Below are 22,687 nucleotides of genomic sequence, written 5' to 3' on the forward strand. Positions count from 1 at the left end.
AAAAATATGAGATTAAAAGCAGTATCTCATTGTTATAAAGTGCAAATGTATAACAGTTGATGAGAATGATGAGGCTACGTTGATGACTAAAAACTTGTAATTGGGGTGACAGGTGACAACTGCAATTATAGCTACATTTATTTCTGTCTTCTGTTTTGGCTGCACAACAGCAAGAAGGTCCTGATTCACACAGATAGAGGTTATATCTTACTTGTATAGTTTTATAAGAGTGGATACATATGCATAGGCCTAAATAGTGAAATTCCAGTGCACTCACAACCTCCTGAGTGGGACCTGAGAAGGCCTACAAGAAGTTTAGGCAAGAGAAGCATCACTCCTGAGGTTTGAACAGAAACATGTCAACCTAATGGCTCCTGCTCCCATGGGTTGTCTTCAATTGAATTGCTGTTCTGAAAGTAACACATGAGGTGTTTCTGTTAGGTGTTTTTTTTGGGGGGGGGAGGGACATTATTACAGCTTTTAAATATTAGACATTTAAGCCACATGCATTTTTTGAATCAAGTTTTTATGGAAACTTGGATGAGTTCCAACAGAATACCAGGTCCCAAGGACAATCTGAAAACCACTGCTAGAGCCCCAACATACCCAGTTATTTTGAGAGCCTTTGGCAAGCCATCATTTCATTGCCCTTTCCATTTTGGCCTTTTCCTCCCAAATGGCAGCCAATGTGACCCATCAAAATTTACTGAGTGCCTGAGTACATTTTGCCCCTCAGAAGCATGACACTGTGCTTGATTTCAGAATGACTACAGTATCATTTTGTAATAAACAGTCTACTCCGAGCTAAACATTCTAAGGGACACACACATTTGGTCTAGTTGGGAAAAGTCATTTACTCTAGAGCCCAGGCAACATCGGCCTGGCTTTACAGGGTTTCGCTAAATGGCTTCTACTTCAGAGTGGCATTAGAGCAGAGCCGTGGCTGCCCCTTTTGGGAAATGGTAATTCTTTGGTCCTCCAAAATGTCAGCAAAAACCACCCTGCACTGGGCACAGTCACGATTTGGTGAGTAGAGGAAGAGATTGTTTCTGTCCCCACAGTGTGGCTGTCTTGCTCCCTAACTAGCGGGAATGTGCAAGGTGGTTGGGAGAAATCATGTGACTGTATAAGCAAGAGATTTACATACATGCAGAATGGTTTTTTGGTGGCTGAAAGTCGTGTTTCTTACTGTGGAGCTGCCCTGTAAAGGGCATCAGGCCCTTCCCATGAGCAGGAGAGAGAGAACAGCACAGGTAGATACCAGACCATTTGCTCTAAGAAGACCTTCAGGCCTGAGAAGAAAATTTATAGCATGCCTACTGGATGAAAAATGATGCTTTAGGACAGGGGTGTCAAACTCATTTTTGCAGGAGCCACATCAGCCTTGCAGTTGCCTTCAAAGGGCCAAATGTAATTTTAGGACTATGAACGTAACTACACCTTAACTAGGGGCAAGGAGCTCCATGCTGCCACTGGGTAGAAACAAGGTAGGAGGCCTTGTGTTTGCCACCTGTGCTTTAGGGGGAAAGATCCATTCATGGGGTAGGAGGGGTAGACGCCCCAGAGAAGGAAGTCACAGTAACTTTCTGAATCACCTGCTACCTAGGAAAGGACAGGAAGGCAGTATTAAATTTGTATTGTAAAACAGGAAACAACCAGCACACAATAGGATGTTTAAATCACATTTTAACTGACAGGAAGCTGCAAAGAGTTGTAGCTATTGCCTGAACAGCAGGCAGATTTGACACTAAGAGTTGCTATAGTCACTGTGCATATCAACATATGTGGATTTGTGCCTATCAGAGTAGGAGACAGAGTTGGCCAGAGAGCTGGATGGGGTAATCACATTCCCTACTCCCACATAATCCTGGCAGAGTAGAAAGGGTATAGTGGAAGGGAAAGAATGGGAAACCACCATCTTTTTTGAAATGTGAGTAATGCAAACATTTCCCTAAACTTTCTCTACTTCAAATATTCAAATGAATTCCAGGATCTCTGTGTGGAGAAACTGCCACCCTGCTGGCATAAGTCTCAGCAATGGCCCCTTTCCCAGAATTGTGGTCAGGGACAGTGGATGGCAATAGTGACCTCTGCATATGAAACGATGCCCCTTGGGGACTTGGTTCTTATTTATCTTGCCTAGCATATGTGCTTTATTATACTCATAAATGATGGAACTTAAAAGGGGAATAAGGTGTTAATCTGGTTATTCAAACAGGATGGGATTGTTCCTGTGGGGTTACCCCACTTGGGTTTGTACCATTCCAGTCTTGAAAAAGGTCAAATAGAAATTGCTAAAAGTCAGCACTAGGCTGGGAAAAGACAGGCAACACCCTTTCATCTACAGAAGGTTACACAGTGATTCCTGTAAGCAGGGTGCACAGGTCACTTGAAAGTTAAAAAGAAACTCCTTCCTTTCCACCTCCTTTTTTTGACATTTTCTTTTATTGAGGTGAAATTCACATAACATACAATTAACCACTTTAAAGTATACAATTCAATGGTATTGGGTGTATTCACAATGTTATGCAACCAGTGGCTCTCTCTGGCTTTAAAACTTTTTCATCACTCCATGAAAACACCCCATCCCTTCCATTAAAAGGCTGCTCCCCATTCCTCCCTTGTCCATCCCCTAAGTAACCTCTAATCTTCCTGTCTCTGAATTTGCTTAATCTGGATATATCATACAATTGGAGTCATACAACGTGTGATCTCTTGTCACAGGCTTCTTTTACTTAGCGTAATGTTTTTCAGGGTTCATCCAAGTTGTAGCATATTTTAGTACTTTGTTTCTTTTTATGGCTGAATATTTCATCATATGTATATACCACAATTTGTTTATCCATTCACCCATTGATGGACACTGGGCTGTTTCAACCATTTGGCTTTTTGAATGATGCTGCCATAAACATGTCTAAGTGTCTGTATGGATATATGTTTTCATTCCTCTTAGGCATGGAATTGCTGAATCAAATGGAAATTCTATGCATGTTTTCTCGAAGGAACCATCAAACTGTTTCCACAGGGACTGCATGCACCATTTTATATTCCATCAATAACGTACGAAGTTTCCAGTTTTTCCATATCCTCACCAGTACTCATTATTATCTGTCTTTTTGGTAATAGTCATCCTACTGGGTGCGAAGTAGAATCTCATTGGGGTTTTCAATTGCATTTCTTTAATGACTAGTGATGTTGAATATCTTCTGTTTGTTGGTCTTTTGGAGAACTGTCTATTCAAGTCCTTTGGTCATTTTTTATTGGGTTGTTTGTCTTTTTGTTTTGTTGTAAGAATTTTTTTTATATATTCAAGATATTAAACCCTTATCAGGTAAATGACTTGAAAATATTTTCTGCCATTTTGTAGGCTTTTTCTCATGTTTGAAAATGTCCTGTGATGAACAAAAGTTTTTAATTTTTGTTCCAATTTATCTATTTTTTCTTTTGTTGCTTTTGTTTTAGCTGTCAAATCTGAGAATCCATTGCCAAGTCCTAGATCACACAGATTTACCTCTATGTTTTCTTCTAATAGGGTTAGCCCTTATATTTATTTAGGTGGTTGATCTACTTTGAGTTAATTTTTTAAAAGATTTTATTTATTTATTTTAGACAGAGGGGAAGGGAGGGAGAAAGAGAAGGAGAGAAACATCAGTGTGTGGTTGCCTCTCACACTCCCCACTGGGAACCTGGCCTGCAACCCAGGCATGTGCCCTGACTGGGAATCAAACCAGTGACCCTTTGGTTCACAGGCTGGCTCTCAGTCCACTGAGCCACACCAGCCAGGGCTTGAGTTAGTTTTTGTATGTGGTGTGAAGCTGGACTCCAACTTAATTTTTTAAAGATGTGATTATTCATTTGTCCCAATATCATTTGTTGAAAAGACTGTTCTTTCCCCCACTGAATTGTCTTGGTACTCTGGTTGAAAATCAATTGACCATAGAGGTTTGGGTTTATTTCTGGACTCAGTTCTATTTCATTGGTCTATATGTCTATCCTTATGCCAGTACAACAGCTTGTAATAAGTTTTGAAATTGGGAAATATGAATGCTTTTCTTTTTTTACTATTGTCTGGGCTACTTATTCCTTATAAATTTGAAGGATTGGCTTTTCCACTTCTGCAAAAAATATTTTTATAGGGATTGTATTGAATCTGTAGATCACCTTGGGGAGTATAGTCACAAGCTGCTTAACAATGGGCACATGTTCTGACAAACCTGTCATTAGGCCATTTCATCATGGTACAAACATCATAAAGTACACTTATAAAACCCTAGATTGTGTAGCCTACTATACACTGAGGCTATATGGTCTACCACTGGTGTATATGCAATCCATCATTGACCGAAATGTCAAATATGCAGAACATAACTGCATTAGCATATTAACAATATTATATCCTCCAATCCATGAGTATGAGATGCCTTTCCATTTATCTAAGTCTAATTTCTTTCAGTAATATTTTGTAATTTTCATTGTATAAGCCTTTTATTTCCTACGCTAAATTTCTAGGTTATTTTATTCTTTTGGATGCTGTTCTAAATAAAAGTGTTTTCTTAGCTTCCTCTTCAGATTGCTGTATTGGCATATAAAAACACAACTGACTTTTATTTGTTGATCTTATGCACTGAAACTAACTTTCTTTCCCCTTCCTCCCATCCTCCCTCCCTTTCTTTCTTCCTTCCTTTTTTCTTCCTTTCTTTTCTTTATTATTTATTAGCTCTAGTAGTTTTTTGTGTGTGCATGTAAGGAAGATACACACACACAGGTGTGGGAAAAAGTAGGTTTACAGTTGTTTATATATAAATAAATACAATAACTAATAAATAATAATACAAGAAGAAACTGTCTTGCATACTCACAATAGTAAACCTACTTTTGTCACTTCCCCAATCATCTATGAATATAGTTTTACTTCTTCCTTCACAATTTGGATACCTTTGATTTCTTTCTCTTGCCTAATTGCTCTAGCTAGGACTTCCAATGATGAATAGCAGAGGAAAGCAGGCATCCTTGTCTTGTTTCTGATCTCAGGGAGAAAACTTATAGTCATTCACCAATGAGTGTGTTAGCTGTGGATTTTACATATATGCCTTTTATCACATCAAGGAACTTGCCTTCTATTCCTAGCTTGCTAAAGATTTCATCATGAACCTGGCTGGCGTAGCTCAGTGGATTGAGCATGGGCTGCGAACCAAAGTGTTGCAGGCCATAACCCCCAGCAACCATACATTGACGTTTCTCTCTCTCTCTATCTATCTATCTCCCTTCCTTCCCTCTCTAAAAATAATAAATAAAATCTTTTAAAAAAAAGGTTTCATCATGAAAGGGTGTTGACTTGTCAAATTCTTTTTCTGTGTCTATTGAAAGAATCATTTTCCCTCTGTGTTCTGTTAATGTGGTATACTGCATTAGTTGATTATCTTCTGTTGAACCAACCACCCTTACATTTCTGGGACAAATCCCACTTGGCCATGGTGTATAATTCTTTTAATGTGATGTTGTATTCAGTTTGCTGATGTTTTGTTGAGGACTTTTGTGTCTACAGATATAAAGGATACTGGTCAGTGGTTTTTTCTTATAGTATCTTTGGCTTTGGTATTGGGTAACAATGGCCTTTCTGAATAGACCTACTGTTAAATCTTTACATGTTTGCTAGAATTCACCAATGAAGCCTGTTGGGAGAAATTTGATTATGGATTCAATCTCTTGTTATAGGTCTGTTCAGATTTTCTATTGCCTGGAGTCAGTTTTGGTAATTTGTGTGTTTTTAGGAACTTGTCCATTTCATCAAGACTATCTAATTTGTTGCAATACAACTACTTATAATATTCTCTTATTATTCTTTTAATTTTTGTAAGGATGGTGGTAACATCGCTGCTTTCATTTCCAATTTTAGTTTTTTGTATCTTTTTTCTTAATGAGTCTAATGATTCTTACATTTTGTTGACCTTAAAGATCCAACTATTTGTTTCAATGATTCAATTTTCTCCAATCCATTTATCTCTGCTCTAATCATGATTGTTTCCTTCCTTCTGTTGGCTTTAGGTTTGTTTGCTCTTCTCTTTTAGTTCCTGAAGGTATAGAGTTAAGGTGTTGATTTCAGAGCTGCTCCTTTAATGTAAGTATTCACAGCTATAAATTTAACTATTAACAGTACTTTCATTGTATCTCATAAGTTTAGGTATATTGTATTTTAATTTTCATTCATCTCAAAGCATTTTATAATTTTCCTAGTGCTTTTTTATTTAATCCAACTGGTTTTTTAAGAGTATGTTTTTAAATTTCCTCATCCTGAAATTTGTTTTGAGGTTTCTTTGTTATTTCTAGCTTCATTCCATGTGTTCAGAGAAAATACTTTGAATAATTCAAATCTTTAAAAATTATTTACAATTGTTTTATGGTCTAACATATGATGTATCCTGGAGAATGTTCCATGTACACTTGAGAAGAATGTGTGCTCTGTTCTTGTTGGGTTTCTACTGAATATTCTGCATATGTCTTTTAGGTCTGGTTAATTTATAGTTTTGTCTAAGCCTTCTGTTCCTTATTGATCATATTGTGTAAGTGTTCTGTCCATTATTTAAAGTGAGATATACAAGTCTCCACCTGCTATCACAGAACTATTTCTCTCTTCAATTCTGTCAATATTTCATTCATATCTTTTAGGCTGTGTTGTTTGGTGTGTATATGTTTCCAACTGTTATATCTTCTTGATAAATTGGTCCTTTTATTAATAGAAATGCCTTTGTCTCCTATAACATTTTTTTTTCACTTAAAACCTATTTGTCTTGTATTAGTTATCCCAGCTGTCTTTTGGTTACTGTTTGTAGAATATCTCTTTCTATCCTTTCACTTGCAACCTATTTGTGTCTTTGTGTCTAAATTGAGTCTCTTAGAAACAGCATATAGTTAAATCATGCATTTTAATACCAATTTTGCTAATATCTGTCTTTTAATTTACTAGTCTAACCCATTTACATTTAAAGTGGTTACTTATAATGAAAGTTTTTATCTGCCATTGTGCTATTTGTTTTCTATAATGTACATCATTTTTGTTCCTGAAGTCCTTTAATAGTGCATTCCTTTGTGTTTGTTGGATTTTTTTTTTTTTTGCTAATATACCATTTTGATTCCCTCTTCATTTCCTTTTTTCTGTATATTTTATTTATTTTCTTAGTGGTTACCATGGGGTCTGTAATTAACATCCTAAATTTATAACAACCTATTTTAATCACCACTTGCTTTTCTTCTTTCTCTTCATTCTAAATAGATTGTAGTTTAGAGCAGTTTTACATTTACAGCAAAGTTGAGCAAAAAGTACAGTTTACATATATTCCCTGCCACCCTGCCTCTCCCCATAGCATCCTCCCACTACTATTAACACCCCATACCAGAGTTGTACATTTCTAGCAGTCAGTCAACCTGCATTGATACATCATTATCACCCAAAGTCCATGGTTTACATTAGTTTACCCTTGATATTGTACACTCTAAGGGTTTTAACAAATGTATAATGAAATGTATTCATCATTATAATATCATACAGAGTAGTTTCACTGCCCTAAAAATTATCTGTGCTTCACCTAATCAACCGTCCCACCATACCAGCCTTGGCAACCACTGATCTTGATCACCCATTTTAAATAATTATAATAGATGACATTTAGTTAGTGCATATGTGAGCTAAGGACCATGTTATACACTTTTCAACGGTGTTATGAATTTCTCATTTTATAGAATAAGTATTGAGTTCAAAGAGGTAATCAGTTGTTAAAGGCCACCTAGCTGCAAAGTGGTAGAGGCAAGATTGAAACCAAGTTTGTTAGGCTCAGAGACTTTATAATTCACTCTGCTGTCTTGATAGGAGGAGGATAATGGTGACAATGATGGTAAAGGTGGTGGTGATAATGGCAGTAGTGGTAGTATTTAATATTTATGTAAACTTCTCACAATGTGCCAAGCACTGTGTCAAGTGCCTTATGTAATCAATCCTCACAACAGTTCTATGAAGTAGGTACTATTATTGTTGCCATTTTATAGATCAGCAAACTGATGCTCAGTGAGGTTAAATAACAATATTTCTCAAATGCACAGAATCTGTTCAGTGGAGCCTAGTGACTGTCATTGAAGACTTCATTTTGACCATCCACTCTCTCTGTTGAGCTAGAAATAGCAAAGACATAGGATAGGGTCTTTCCCTGAAAACTGGTTGGTTTGAGTCTTGAAGTTTAAAATCCAGAGACTTAAACTTGTTATTTGATTCTTTCTTTCATAAGGGCACATGAGGTCTGATAGCTCTGCTCTCAAGGGCAGCAGACTGCCCTTAGTTGTCCAGCCCTAGTTACTGTCTTTCTTGTCACAAGAGGACTGCCCCAGGCTTCTGAATATACAACTAAGGTTCAGAAATAGCCCCGTAATCGGCCTCATCAGCTTTGAAGGGGGCCCCTGCATGAGGGGCCTAAGTAGGCCAACACTTTAACCCAGTTACATGAGGGCAGCTGTAATCTGGGCTGATCATGTCTTGCTAAACTGTTGGTGGTGTGGGGGAGGGTGCAGAAGATGAGCAAGATGGAATGACTAAAGTCAAGTTGGGTCTTCTGGGGAGCAATGTCCAAAAACTATTTCCTGTTCCTAAGTGTACAGGGATTTCACTGGAGTCACTCCTTCCCCTTCTGGCAGAGCTTGATACAAAGGCTGCAAGGGCCAAGCTTAATTAGAGTGGCTGCCAGGACTGAGGGAAGCTTGGTGGTAATTTCCAACTACAGTGAATGTCCACAGCATAGGCTACTCTTGGTTAAGGTGCTGCTTTTCTTTAAAAGGCCCACTAACTATCCCTTCTACCACTTTGTTAGAAGAGATGAAGAAATCATTGTCTTCCTCTGTGTGGGCCAGACAGCTGCTCACATCAACCCACGGAGTTCACATCAGACTGGGCTCATTTCCCCACACCCCTTGTAGCTCACCTCTGGCAATAACTGGCTCTGAGAGCTCCCTGGGAAAGAAGGCTGAGCTGTCTGGCCAGGCTGTGGTTGGGAAATAAAGAAACCAGAATTTTTCCAAAGGAGTTTTCTCTAGCCAGGTGGGTGACTATCATGGGGAAAAGGAAACAAAGTTAATGATCATGGAATTACAGTGACTCTAAGACACCTCAGACTGTCAAATACCCTCTTCTTTAAGAAGTTGCTGATTAAAGTATGTCATGCCATTGCTTATACAATGCATCCCAAAGTTAGAGATATTAAAATGTGGGAAAAAAGTCTTAGGCTCAACAAAATACAGAAATATTTCTTAAAAGTGAGGTACAATCTCCCCTCCATACCCACATGGAAACAGTAGTGAAAATCACAACTAACCTTTGGCCTCTGAGAACAAGCAAAGTAACCACACTGTCTAGAAATAGAACCCCCTTACATTGGACACAACTTTTTTAGAAAACCTTTTCACACCCTGTTATCTCACTAGATGCCTCATAGCTTCTCTGAAATTCAGAGAGGTATGACTTGGGCAAGGACACCCAGGACTTAAGAGGGGACAGAGAACTGGAACTGCAGGCCCCTTCTTCTGAGCACTATACTGTTTCAACTACTATACTATGATCTCTATGTACAAAAGGTAGAGACAGAACTAGTGAGGATGTAAATAAGTGGCTTTTAAACCCTTTTCCCAATGAATTTATTTATACACCCTCAACATACAACACAGAGCAAAATTGGTTTTGTTGTGGGTGAAGCAAGGGGAATGGACAGAAGCCCAACTTCACTGCCTTCATCCATCCAACATCCCAAGTGGCCTCTAAGGCACCTCCCCAGCCTCCTTGAAGCTTTGAGGAACAATTTCCTAACCTGTGGAGTAAAGGGGCTTCAACTATGTTGTTAACATTCTTTTTCTTAAGCTGAACTTAGATATTATTTTTATCCCTTTTGTTATATCTTAAACTTTCATTTAAAAAACACTGGTATAGATGGTCAGTTCAAACACATGACTCACAACCTGGAAACTTAAAGTAAAACAAACAGGAAAAAAAGTTTGCTTTTAATTATTAGCTGGGTGAAGCCACTGAAAACTGTTTTTGAAACTCCTCAAGTAATTCCGATATGCAAGAAAATTTATAAGCCCCTGTATGAGTGTTATCTTATCAGCTCCAACATTCCAGAAATCTGAGGATATGTCCTGGAGTACACAGGAAGGACCCTCCATTCTCAGGGAGAAGAATACTGGAGAGCCCAGGGCCTTTCTAAAAATATAATATCAAAGTGAATGAGGGTCCTGGGAACAAGGGAAGAGGAAGACACAGCTGAAGGGACAGCAAAAGCAGGCAGCACTTCTGCGGGCCCCTTGGATAGACAGAGGGGAGGCAGAAGATGAGGGACAATTGGTCTTTGGAGCAGAGGTATGGCTGGGGATGGGTCTTGGAAAGGAGAATAGCCTGGGGCCATGCTATTGGCCCTGTAACCCATCACAGATACCTCAAGGAAGCATCACCCTCCTTGCTAAGACCTGCCTCATTGTGGGCTGCTTAGGCTACTGTCTGACTGAGATGTACGAGAAGCTGCACAATAGCTGCAAAATCAGCTGTGAAGGGCAAAGCCCTTTGGGTCATCCACTAACAACAGGAGCAGCCTTCCCTACTGCCTCCCTGGGAGATACTTAAACCCCTTTACCAAACAGTTCAGACATTCTGGATGTGCAATCTAGATGCTGGGCAAATGCTGACTGGGAAAGGGGAGGGTACAGGCAGTTACAGAGTCCTTGACTGTGGATTAGGCCAACCTTGGTTGTTGCCAAGGTTGGCAAACCACATATCCTTTGAAAAAGCCATTGCCATTTGTTAAACTGACATCTGTGTATCTCTGTTCCTCCACTGGCTTTGGTGGACCAAAACAAGGGAAAAACTCACTGGGGGCTCAGATGGTAACCATCCCAAGCTGCTTCATACCCCACCAAGGTACAGGTGATGCATTCCATGGACTGGTTGGGCTTTCACCGTGCAAACTCCAAGTCTGTGTACCCTAGAAACAGAGGGGTGACTCTGATGGGGATGAACCTGGTGAGGATGAGCCAGGGATATGGCAAAGCAGATGGATGATGCCTTCCTCACCTTCTACCCAGAGGTCTGGGTTACAGTCAGGTGAACAGATACTGTCTCAGTTCTCTTCCATCCCTACACCAGCACCTCACCCAAGATCCCAACCACAGAGAGCCCTACAGAGAAGCAGGATGGGACTCTCAGCAAGGAGGCCCAGAATCTGGAGCTTGAGGTGTTTTGACAAACAAAGGCACACGTCCCATGCAGCAGAGGTCACAGGATGGCTCCTGCTTCGGGGCCAAGGATTCTCCCTCAGGTGATTATGGTGCCTGCAGGATTCCAAGAAAGATCACTGTTCATCTATCACCTTCTATGGAGCAGGTCCCAGGTGCTAAGGGCTGGAGGGAAAATCAGACCCTACCTTGCCTTCAAGGAGCTCAACAGCCATGAGTGAGCCTTAAAGGATTACACAACAGGGGGCAAGTTGCAGCCCAGGAGTGAGCACTAGGTGCTGTGGAAGCCAAGCAGAGAAGAATCTAATGAGGACTGGGGCTCAGGGAAAACTGTGCACAGGAACTGATCCTTGAGCTCAGGCCTTTGGACAAGAAGGGAGAGTAGAGAGCTAATAAAACAGCAGAGAAAGGCGAAGAAGTGGGTAAATGTAATGGTACAAAAAATGGAGTATGGTATGCCTGGAGCAAGCGGTCTCCCCCTGTGTATGGTTCCTGGGGGGCCTGGGAAGGAGATGAAACCTAGATGTTTACGGGGCCCAGGGAAATGAAGCAGTCAGATTTGCATTTGAAAAACTGCTGCCCATAGTAGGGAAAAGGCTAGAGCAGAGACAAAGGCATAAGCACTAGCCCAGGCAAGAGGAGGGCATGGCCTACGTCACTGGTATTTAGCAATTCCTAAAAAGGGAGACACATGGAAAGGTCATGGGCCCAACTTTTGTCCCGTCCATCCAAGAGCTTCTTTCCTTCCTTTCACCTGAGCTAACTCTACCTTGACCCTTGTGCCCCTTCCCCTACCCCCACTCCTATACCTTTCAGCTCTGCTCTGAGCCTTGCCAATCAGGCCTGTGGGCAGCACAAAAAAACATGGCTTGACTACTTCAGCCATGCAGTCATGGGTCTCATTTTCATCTCTCCTGCTTGCCACATCATTTTCCAGCTCTCCTGGATTTCCTCCCTTCTTTTTTGGGTTTGCCCAGTAGCGCCAGCAGCCCAAACAGGCCATGGAGTCTGGGAGTGTGTAAAGCACTCTCTAAAATTGGTTTCACTTCTCCATTTACTAGCTCTGTCTGTCAGGTGGCAACAGCATTGCCAGTCAACTCACTGTATTTTTGTGGGATTCACATGAGGTACTGTGCGTGGCAGGACTTAGCATCATACTTGGCACATGGCTGTACTTACTGCTTTGTAGATGGGAGAATCTGGAGTGGCAAGAGATCAAAGGACTTGACCTACATGGTGGTTTTGTGACCCAGGGTCGCAGGCCCCTGCTTCCTTGCTATGCTGGGTGCCCGACTACTGACCAGTAAGGACATCCAGCAGCACTGCAGGCCACTTTGGCTAGCTGTATCCCTTCTAGAAACAGCAGCAGCACCAGTAAAACACCTAGGAGGGCCTCTGTTTGATGTAATGTCAAGCTGGAATAATCACATTCACCATGGGCTGTTCAGTGGGTAGCCTTGGGCAGGCAGGTCTGACTGCTCCTAAAGTGCAGAGTTATCTTCTCCACTTCTCCCCATAGGATATTCTGACTTGTGCTGGGCACAGGGCCCAAGTCGAACAGTGCTGGCACAGAGCCAGCCCTCAAAGAACTTAGGATGACAAAGTCTGAACATGTTGGTTTCACTGTTACCTTCTCAGTCATCCAGCCTGGCTCCATGCAACATGGGCCCAGTGAGCGCAGCAAATGTCCCCATCAGACAAGCCCTGCTAAGAGCAAAAGAATCCCTGGGTCCCTGGCAGAAGCAGGCAGCATGTGGGAATTTAGGGCCACACATCCTGCCTCACAGCTCCCAGGGCAAAGCTATGTGGAGAGTGCCTCTGGGGCTCTGCTCCATGGTGTGGTGGACCAGCGCCCCCCTTTTGTCTCCTTTTCAAAGCAGGGGGCCTTCTGGGAGGGTCTGGAAAGTAAGGCCAAGACTCCTGGGTTCTCATAAATCTTTTAATAACAGTAAATGAAGAAAACATTGTAACAGTAAGTCCCATGGTGAGGGTTCCTTTTCATTCAGGGATCATCAAGAAAAACACCTAAGACTAAAATTCAAAATGCTAAGTACATAAATTAATGACCATTTCTTTCCAAAGGTGACTGCAGAACCATCTTGATACAATCAAAAGGTTTTAGAAAACAGGGAAAACTCATTACAAAATGCCCCAAGAGATGAACAAACTAATGGGGGCAGAGGGACCAAGAACCAGCTTGGCAAAAATACTCACCATGCTGTTTAGGGGGATTATATAGACTGGTCTAAAAGGGAGCCATCAAGGGGAGCAGTGACAGGGAGGGGTCAGCCTTTGGGATGAGGAAGGACAGGGGTGGAGTGTAAGAGGGACAGACGCATTTGCCAATTTCCTGGCAGAAATAATTACAGATCAGACTATCTTATTCTCTCCACCACAGTAACACCAATAGAAATGAATAATTCTTTAAAATATAAAACAAAACTGACAGTGGAAGTTTCTAAAACAAGAGCTTTGCTTAAAATGACTTGTTTCATTTCATGCCACTGAGCACTGAGCAGCAAACCACTGTACAAAAATGTCACAGACAAGAACAACAACAAATGAGTAGGTTTTCCTGAGCACAAAGTGAATTGATCTATATACATAAAAAGAAGGCTCCCTCTCTGTCATGACTCTACCCACCACCCAGAGGGCAGGTCAGGGTAGAGCATGCAGGAGGAAGGTCATTTCTGTCTGGGGCCTTGCCAAGGAGCACACAAAGGCCTGTAGGCCCCCCTCTTATGTCTGCTCCAGATTCACCAAAACCAGCAGTGCACCTGCATGTTATCCTGCAATGTCATACATGGCCCTTCTATATGTATATATATATTTTTTAATTTGGATTTTAGAGAGAGGGGAAGGGAGGAAGAAAGAGAGGGAGAGAAACCTTGATGCAAAAGAGAAACATCAATTTGTTGCCTTCCATACGCACCCCAATCAGGGACCAAACAAACAACCCAGGCATTTGCCTTGACCAGGAATAGAGCTGGTGACCCTTCGGTTTGCAGGACGACGCCCAAGCAACTGGACCACACCTGCAGGGGCTCGGCCCATCTTTTTTCCTCCCATACCTCCCCTTAAGTCTTCCAAAGAGGACACATGACTCTGGATCAACATCTAGAGATTCAGGGAAGTCTTTTTGGCTAAGGGAACAGGAAAAAGGGCTTTTCACCACCTAGTGAGGGACTCAGCTTACTCCTACAGCACCACCCAGCCCCAATACCAGTGTCTGGGGACCTGCTGACAATTTGTTATCTATGGGTAGCTGTGTCTACTCGCCAGAAAGCAGAATTATCAAGCAGCACAAATAGCAAAGCCCTGGCCAAGGCTGCAGCTAAAGAGATGATCTGATAGCTAGACTTGTGGTACTGGATGGTAAAGTGCACTGCCCATGCAGCTTATCCCAACCACTCTGCAAGCAGCTTCTGTGAATACTGAGAAGTTCAAGGAGAAAGAGAGAGCACTGACCTGTGGAGAAAGAGTCTGTGCTCTTCTCACAAGTTCACAGAGTTACACATCACTGGGAAAAAAATGGGCCAGGTCATCCTTGGTGTCCAAAACCAAATACTGAGACTGCAAGCAGGCATGACCATATTCCTGCTCTTATCAGCTGATGCCACAGGTTGGACAACTGAACAGACTGTTCTCATTGGCCCATATCCTTGGCCAAGGCTACCCAGGGGCTTGAGGGAACACTCATTTCTCTTCTTAGGGCTGTTTTGAAAGAAGCTGTCCACTCCTACAAACACTCTCTCAAACACACACTAAGCTCGCACACGATGGCTAATGACATGGAAACTTGGCCAGAGTGGTTGGGGAACCTCCTTGGCACTGAGAGGAAGGCCCTGAGGAGGAGCTGGGAAGTTCACGCCCACTGGTAAGGGCTCCTCTCTCTAAGGCAGGCTGCCAGGTTTTGGGCCAGGTTTGGTCCAAGGTGCAAGTGGGGTACAGACCAATTCAGATGCACACTGCTCCCTAACACCTCAGAGTCCCTGGTGCCCTGTGGAGCCTCTGGACTAGGTTCACTCTCTCTTCCTCCCACCTCCATGTTTCTGAGCCAGCTGGCCCTCAGAAGCCTTGCATCTCCCCTTCATGTATTCCCTCCTCTGACAGGTGTATGTGTCTTTGGCTTGGCCAGGACAGGCACATGGCGTTCACTTTCTTCTTTCCTTCCAAGCAGCAGAAAATGTCAGCCAGAATGGGACACTGAGCTGTAGCCAGGGTAAAGGCAAGCTCTAGAGGCATGCCAATGCAGGGAAAGCTTGGGTGGACTGGCAACTGTGCCACGCCACACAGGGAGAAAAAGAGCTTCTGCAGAGTCACTTATAGCCCTGTGGCCAGCTGAGGCATGCCATCTGCCTACAGAGACTCCATGCACTGGTAGGGGGCAAGGCAGGCCCCTAAAGCCTCTACCCATGACCTCCTTCCAACTTTTCCTTTTGTTAAGAGGCTGAGAGGCTGAGAGGCACTGAGGCCTTGCACATTTCCTTATCAGCCCATCCTCCATGCAGCACTTTGATGGTGGGCAAGGCAAATCTAGATAATCAAAAGGTTCCTCTTCTGGACTGCAACCCTAGGGTGAGAGGCACTAAGGAAAACTTCTTCATTACCTCAAAGACAGCAGAAAATGAAGGTTACATGTCTCTCAGAGCCCATAGGGACTTTGAGTACCCAGTGTTCTCCCTCTTGTTGCTCCACACCATGGGGGTTGATAACGTCAGTGCCAGCAGCCATCTGCAAAAGGGCAGTTCCATGGTTGCTGCCCTTGGCCTCCCCTTGCTCAGAGATACTCTCCTACATTTTGCTACATCCCGTAGGTCCATTTGCTAAAATTGTAACCACTGAGTCACTAAAGCTCAATCTACATCTCATACAGTAACACCTGAAATATTGAAACTGGTCCAGGGAAACTGGGTTACCTAGAGGGGAAGATGAGAGGGGAAGCCCACCAGAGGAAGTCACTGAACCATTTTTTCTGTTCTTAAGTAAATCTCCTTAATACAAGCTAACAAGAAGGGAGCAAAAGCCTAGCCACTGTCTCCCTTCTTGGGATCCATGAGTGACTTACCTAAAGTCTTTCAACAAAAGGTCTTCCATTTGGAGCAGTTGCATCTCTACCCATGAGGATTTAATTCCTTGGTACCTCCCTTTCAACCTAGACATGGGCTTAGGAGGGGGGAGCATGTGATGCCTCCCACGATAAACAATTCAGTACTGTATCTGGCTGCAGTGATGATATCTGGCCCTAAGGAGACAACACCAGCAGGATCTGTATCTTCTGAAACCCAGGATGCTGATATATCCTGTGAAGCCACAAAATTCACCAGAGCCCCTCCAGAGAGATGCCCTGGTGCAAGGATTCTCCAAACTCAAACATCCAAAAACAAATGAGAAAGCAAATAAAAGCCAAAAAGCAAAAAAAAAAGCAAGCAAACAAACAAAAACCAAAGACAGAGAGAGAGAAAGAACCTTTAAGGGGCACTCTAGATTAAACTGGCATCTCTTACCAACATGAAACTGAAATGGGACATATGAGTCAAATCTGTTTTCTGTTTTCTCAAGTTACCACTTCTGTTGATTAATTTCTATGCTCACTTTTGGTTGGGATGTGGGCTAGTCCTCAGCTCTCACAGACAGAGTGTGCCCAGGGTCCTGCCTAGAATTACTTGTGGACATTTAAACGTTGTTCACTTCAGATTTGCCATTGCAGCAGCTCTCTATCCTCTTCAATGCAATCAAGCCCTTGGACTGGGTAGTGTCCCATCTCCCACTGCAGGCAGCCTCCTGGAGAGTGTGGCTGGTTGGCTGCTTGCTTTGAGTCATGAGATACCAACGGGAAGAATCTGGCCAGTTCTATTTTGGCCATGAGTTGGGAAATCCCAGGGCTCTTGGCTTCCTGCTGGTATAGAAACAAGGCCTCAGTCCCCTTGCAATGGGGGCTTTACTGGAAACAAAGGGGACCCCAGCACAAACCTGTAGGTCCCTGGCAGTGGAGAAATGAAACACAACCAATCTCATCACTTCTATGCCCAAATAACTACTGCTTGTTGTTTCCTTTCTCCTCAACCAGCTGTTGTTAGAGTACCAACAAGCAGAGTGAAAGCTACAGACTACTGTCTCCCTATGTAAGGCCACTGGGAGCAGGAAGAAGGAGCAAAGGGGTGAAGGATCTACCCCTTTAGTGACTGGATCTTTCGATCCAGCCCTCAGCACTACACCCATGTTCCAGGCAATGTCCTGGGAGGAAAAGCTGGGGAAGGAAGAGTGGTGGAAGAAAGGGACAGAAAGGAGGAAAAAAGAAATACACCAAACATTGTACTGCCCTCTCCCAAGATTTCATTAAGAACTGGGTGTTCTTCAAATCAAGTCAGGACTTGTTTCCTCAGGGAGAGAAAAAAACCACCTTCAGTCTATTTTCTTGGCTGGAAGCCGGAGCAAATCCAGCAGATATTTACACAAGGGCCCAACCATATATGAGAACAGGATGACCAGCTTCCCGTGGGTCATGGTCATGAGAGTCTGGTGTCCCGAGGCCCAGATGCGATACCAGGGGCCGTAGAATGGGTCTGAGATGGCCGGACACAGCATGTTGTTCAAATTCACTTCGGTGACCTGCAGGGACAAGGGAGGTAGAGTGAGCGTTCACCATCCTTAGGCTTTCTCTGGCTTCTGCCAGTTCAGCCATCTCTACCTAAAGGGAAACTAGAGAAGTAGGGATTAACAAATCCCCACCTGTTCATAATAGGATTTCTCTCCCCTAAGTTTCATGAGTGAGTCAAAGCTAGAGCCCTCTGGAGGTGATGGGGAAGGCTGTTGTCCACTAGAAGATCTGTTTGGTTTTGCTCCATCTTGCCTACTATGTCGAGCGTAGGACCTGTTGTTATTCCTAAGCATCTACTATGTGCCTAGTCCCTGGAAAGGTGTTATGGAAGAAAAGAACAGTTAACAGCATGGTCCCTGCCTCCACATAACTGGCAACCAATCAAGTTAGGGTAATCTGTCTACCACATCTGACCTCAGACCAGATGGAGCTCATCAGGTCTGCTCCACCAGGAGATCTACATAGTGTACAGAATGTGGACAAAGTGTTCAGGTAAGATTTCATGAAGGAACTGGCACCTGAATGCACTCATGAAGGATGGATGGGGGTCACAGCAAAGAATGGAATAAGCAGAGCCTTCCTTGTAGGAGGTGTGGCCTGAGTCAGCCTGGAAGTGGGATCAAGTATGGTATGGATGGTGACATAAGGACACTGGCTCTTCTGGAATCAAGGAGGCACAGTAGAGAGCAGTGCCAATAAAGGTGTGAAGGTCATACTACTTCATCCCTATTGTCAGGAAGAATGCACACTTTAGGCAGGAGCTCAAACCACACCCCTTGGTAAATCAGAGTAGAACAATATGCTAGGGTAGGGGAAATAAGGTAACTGCTTCTACAAACACACTGCTGACATCAATTATACACCCTAATCCTGCCAGGTCCTGCAAGGTTTCACATGGAAAATACTACATTACTTCCGCTCACACACAAAACCAGACATGCCACACCTGCCCCAAGGACAGCCACTACACCTTACTTCCAAAGCCCTTCAAACCAATTCACATTAAAAACCAGTCCTCAGCCCTGGCTGGCGTAGCTCAGTGGATTGAGCGTGGGCTGGGAACCAAAGTGTCCCAGGTTCGATTCCCAGCCAGGGTACATTCCTGGGTTGCAGGCCATAACCCCCAGCAACCGCACATTGATGTTTCTCTCTCTCTATCTCCCTCCCTCCCTCTCTCCCTGCCTAAAAATAAATAAATAAAATCTTAAAAAAAAAAAACAGTCCTCACCACCTGTTGGGGAGGTTGGGGGTTTTGTACCATGTCACTGAGGGGTGCAGAGCTCTCCACCCTTGAGGATGAGGTGGCAGAACCAGGACTTGAACTTAGGTCTCCTGACCCCCCCAGCCCCAGCCCTGAGCTTTTCCTATTCACTTCGCCACCAACAGACACCCATATACTCAGTATTCTTCAGTTCTTGATAATTCAAATACTGAGTCCAGCCACCATCCAAGCTCTCGGCAGGTCTGAACACCCCAGAATGTCCAACACTGTACTTCCACTGACCATACAGCTCAGGGTCTGGGAATAGGCTCAAAGGTCTACCCAGCCCCAGAGTAAGGGTTATGGTCATGCCTCCCCATGGGATCCACAGCAAACTACTTTCTAGTTGCAGCTCACTGTTTCTGACCCAAGTGGCCATGAGTGAAAGGTGGCATCCTTGACTCCCAATGGATGAAAGAAACAGCCATTACTAAAGGATTCAGAAAACTGTTTAGCAAAGCCACGGCTGCAGACCATAAATCAGCAACCCAGACACAACAATTTGATGTCCTGGCCTTTGGTATCTTGTATTTTCAATACAAAACAATGCACCAGTGCCAACCAGGATTATCAAGGTTTATGAAGAAACTCCAAACAGAGGGGATAGAAGGGGTTAGAGCCAAACTTACCAGGCCCAGGATCTGTAAGACACTGAAGTGATAAAAGAACATGAGGCCAGTTGAGAGAAGTGCCCACTGGAAACAGCTGAGGGGCTCTGGGGTGTAAACACCTAAAGAAAAAGGGGAGATGGTGAGGTAGCAGGGTTAATGACACACTTCTCTTCCTTTGCCACACAAGGTACAGGTGCTGAGGCCACAACTGCTGCCTGCAGATTACCCCCTTTCAGTGCTCAGTGACAGCTACCTAAGAGACAGCCCCACTGATTACCTGGGTACTCCAATCAGCCCCCTCCCAACCTCTGTTCTGCCATGTAATGCTGAGACCATTACAAAGAGAGGGCTTTTACTTACTGTAATAAAATAAAATGTGACTAAAATAGAAATACGCTGTAAGTGCAAAATACACAGATTTTGCATATGGAAAGAATGTAAAATATGTTAATTTTATATTGATTATATGTTGAAATGATAATATTTTATTAAATAAGACTAAAAATGTAGAAGAGTAAAAATTAAAGGGAATTTAGAAACTGTTAAAGAGTAGAAACAAGATGGAAGAAAAGAAGAAAATCATCCCCAGCTCTATTACCCAAATGCAACTACCGCTAGCCCATGGGTGTGTCTCCTTGGCTCTTTATGCCCTAGGAGTTGTTTTCTTTTGTTTTTAATTATTACTGGGGACGTGTGTGTGTGTGTGTGTGTGTGTGTATATTCCCTCAAGTTTCAGAAGAGAAATGTCATTTATTGGGTATAGCATAGTGGTTGAGAATGTTAACTGTGATGTCAGACAGATTTGGTTTTAAACCTGTATTTTACCACTTACTGGCTGTGTGACCCTGGAAGAGTTGTTTAAACTCCCCAAATTTCAGCTGAGTTTTCTGTAAAATGGGTGTAAGAGTCCTACCTACTTCTTAAAATTGTTGTGAGAAGTAAAGGACATAATATATTGAGAGCTGTTAGAACAAGATCTCACACCATGTAAATGTATAATGCATGTTAGATGCTATAATTACTATACCATTATTATTATTCAAATCACTAAAAAATGTGTCACATACAATGGTAGTGCCATGCCCCAAGTGCTAGACAACTCCCTCCCATAGTATATCACAAATAATATTATTTTCCCTTTATCATTACTAAGAACCACCATCCCAGTAGGCTTATAAATATTGTTACTGTCACTCTGAATGGAGCCTTGGAAAGGAGTGGTCCAGAATGAAAGGAACCTGGAACCCTTTACCCCAAGAAAGTAGGTGGAAAAATTATTATACATCCTGGAGTAAATTTTTTCAAGTAAGTCTTTCACTGATTCATCCATTCATTCATCAGTTATTAGGCACCTATTATATTCTAAGGCAGGGATGTCAAACTCATTTTCACCAGGGGCCACATCAGCCTCGTGGTTGCCTTCAAAGGGCCAAATGTTATTTCAACTCCTTAATGGTTAAGGACTAGTTACATTTATACAGTCCTAAAATTATTTCAGCCCTTTGAAGGCAACCACGAGGCTGATATGGCCCCCGGTGAAAATGACTTTGACATCCCTGTTTTAAGGCCTGTGCAAAGCTTTAGGGATAGGATGATAAAAAAGATATGCTCCCTACAATCTCAGATTTATAGTCGGGCAGGGGAGGAAGACATAACAATCAACAATTAATTATAAACCAGTAAGACGGGTGTGCAGACCAAGGTCCGTACCACATAGAGGGTGGGTAAATGTAGGTTTACAGCTGTGAGTAAGCAAAACAGAATTTGATTCTTATATTATTCTGTATTAGTTACTGTATTATTTTCCATTTTAACAACTGTGAACATACTTTTGTTCATCCCTGTATTATGGAAGGACAAAACTCAGCTTTGTGGGGAAAGTGTGGATACATGAACTACCTCTTGGCTCAGTGCGCCCACAGTTGTGTAAGAGTTAGGGCCACAGAGGAGAGTGTGCTGGGGTAGAGAGCTGAAGCAAGACTTAAGAGGTTGGCAGAGCTGGTCTGCCCCGAGCTGGGCTACATAGGACTTTAGGAGCCAGGCTGAGGGCTTTATACTCCATCATGTGCTGCAGGATCATGAGCCCAAATGCCTCAAGACTCAAGCAGGTAAACTGGGAGCAGAGGACTGACCAGGGACAAAGAGACATTAGAGATACTAGAGACTGGCCAACTGGAAAGCCCATGCCCCTTCTAAAGAGGGCAACCACCACTCAGCTCCATCCAATCATTAACCTGCATGCACGTGGACCCAGAGTTGCCAGTTTTATCACTTTTGCAAGAGAAGCCAAAAATAAACCTTTCATGTGGAGTTTTCTGATTTCTAAGTGTCAACAAATGATTCAAAATGTTTTAAGCATTCTCAATGGACTGAACAAAACATTTCTTCTTAGATAGATTTCTGCCCATGGGTGGAACAGCTTTGCGCTTTGCTGCAGAGCCACAGAAAACATTGTGAGATTTGAAGCTGGAAAGTGATGAGATCAGATGTCTGCTTGAGAAAGATCACCCTGGCCCACTACTGTGAGGAGGATGGCTTGGGGCAGAGGGCATAGAGGCTAGGAGACTGATAAGGAGACTGCTGCAGGAACCCAAAAAGGGAAGAGCATGGATGGCCTTTGAAGATAATATCAGTAGAGATGGAGAAAAGTGGAGGAAAAATCAGCAGAAAGTCATAGAAGACTGGATATTGGAAGAAAGGGTGAGGAAGGATCTAGGCAGACTCCCAGGCCTCTAGTTTGGTTGTCATTGGGTTGATACTGCCATTTATTGAGATGGAGAAGGCAGGAAAACAATGAGGCCAATTTTAGATGTGTTGAAATTCAGGTGCCTGTGGAATATCTTAGCAGAAATATCTCTTGGGTGCCTGGATGAATTCTGGGACATATGGTGTGATGGGTAACAGAGTGAACGTCAGATCCTGGCAGACACAGGTTTTCAAATCCTGGGTCTTGGT

At 43.0% G+C, this 22,687-nt stretch overlaps 1 protein-coding gene across 8 annotated transcripts in view; it reads right to left on the bottom strand.

The window, feature by feature from the left end:
• Positions 1–13,183: 13,183 nt before the first annotated feature.
• TMEM164 (transmembrane protein 164) overlaps positions 13,184–22,687 on the bottom strand; it is a 228,313-nt gene continuing 218,809 nt past the window's right edge. For 7 of the 8 annotated variants that reach the window (XM_036016608.1, XM_028522469.2, XM_036016611.1 and 4 more), the window contains 2 exons: positions 19,751–19,851; positions 13,184–17,871 (listed from right to left, as the gene is read on the bottom strand). In XM_036016608.1, the coding sequence (XP_035872501.1) occupies positions 17,665–17,871; positions 19,751–19,851 (308 nt within the window). In that variant the 3' untranslated portion in view covers positions 13,184–17,664. The remainder of the gene's footprint in view (positions 17,872–19,750; positions 19,852–22,687) is intronic. The other variant, XM_036016609.1, reaches the window with a different exon arrangement.

This window comes from Phyllostomus discolor, chromosome X (assembly GCF_004126475.2).
Source record: "Phyllostomus discolor isolate MPI-MPIP mPhyDis1 chromosome X, mPhyDis1.pri.v3, whole genome shotgun sequence".
NCBI lineage: Eukaryota > Metazoa > Chordata > Mammalia > Chiroptera > Phyllostomidae > Phyllostomus > Phyllostomus discolor.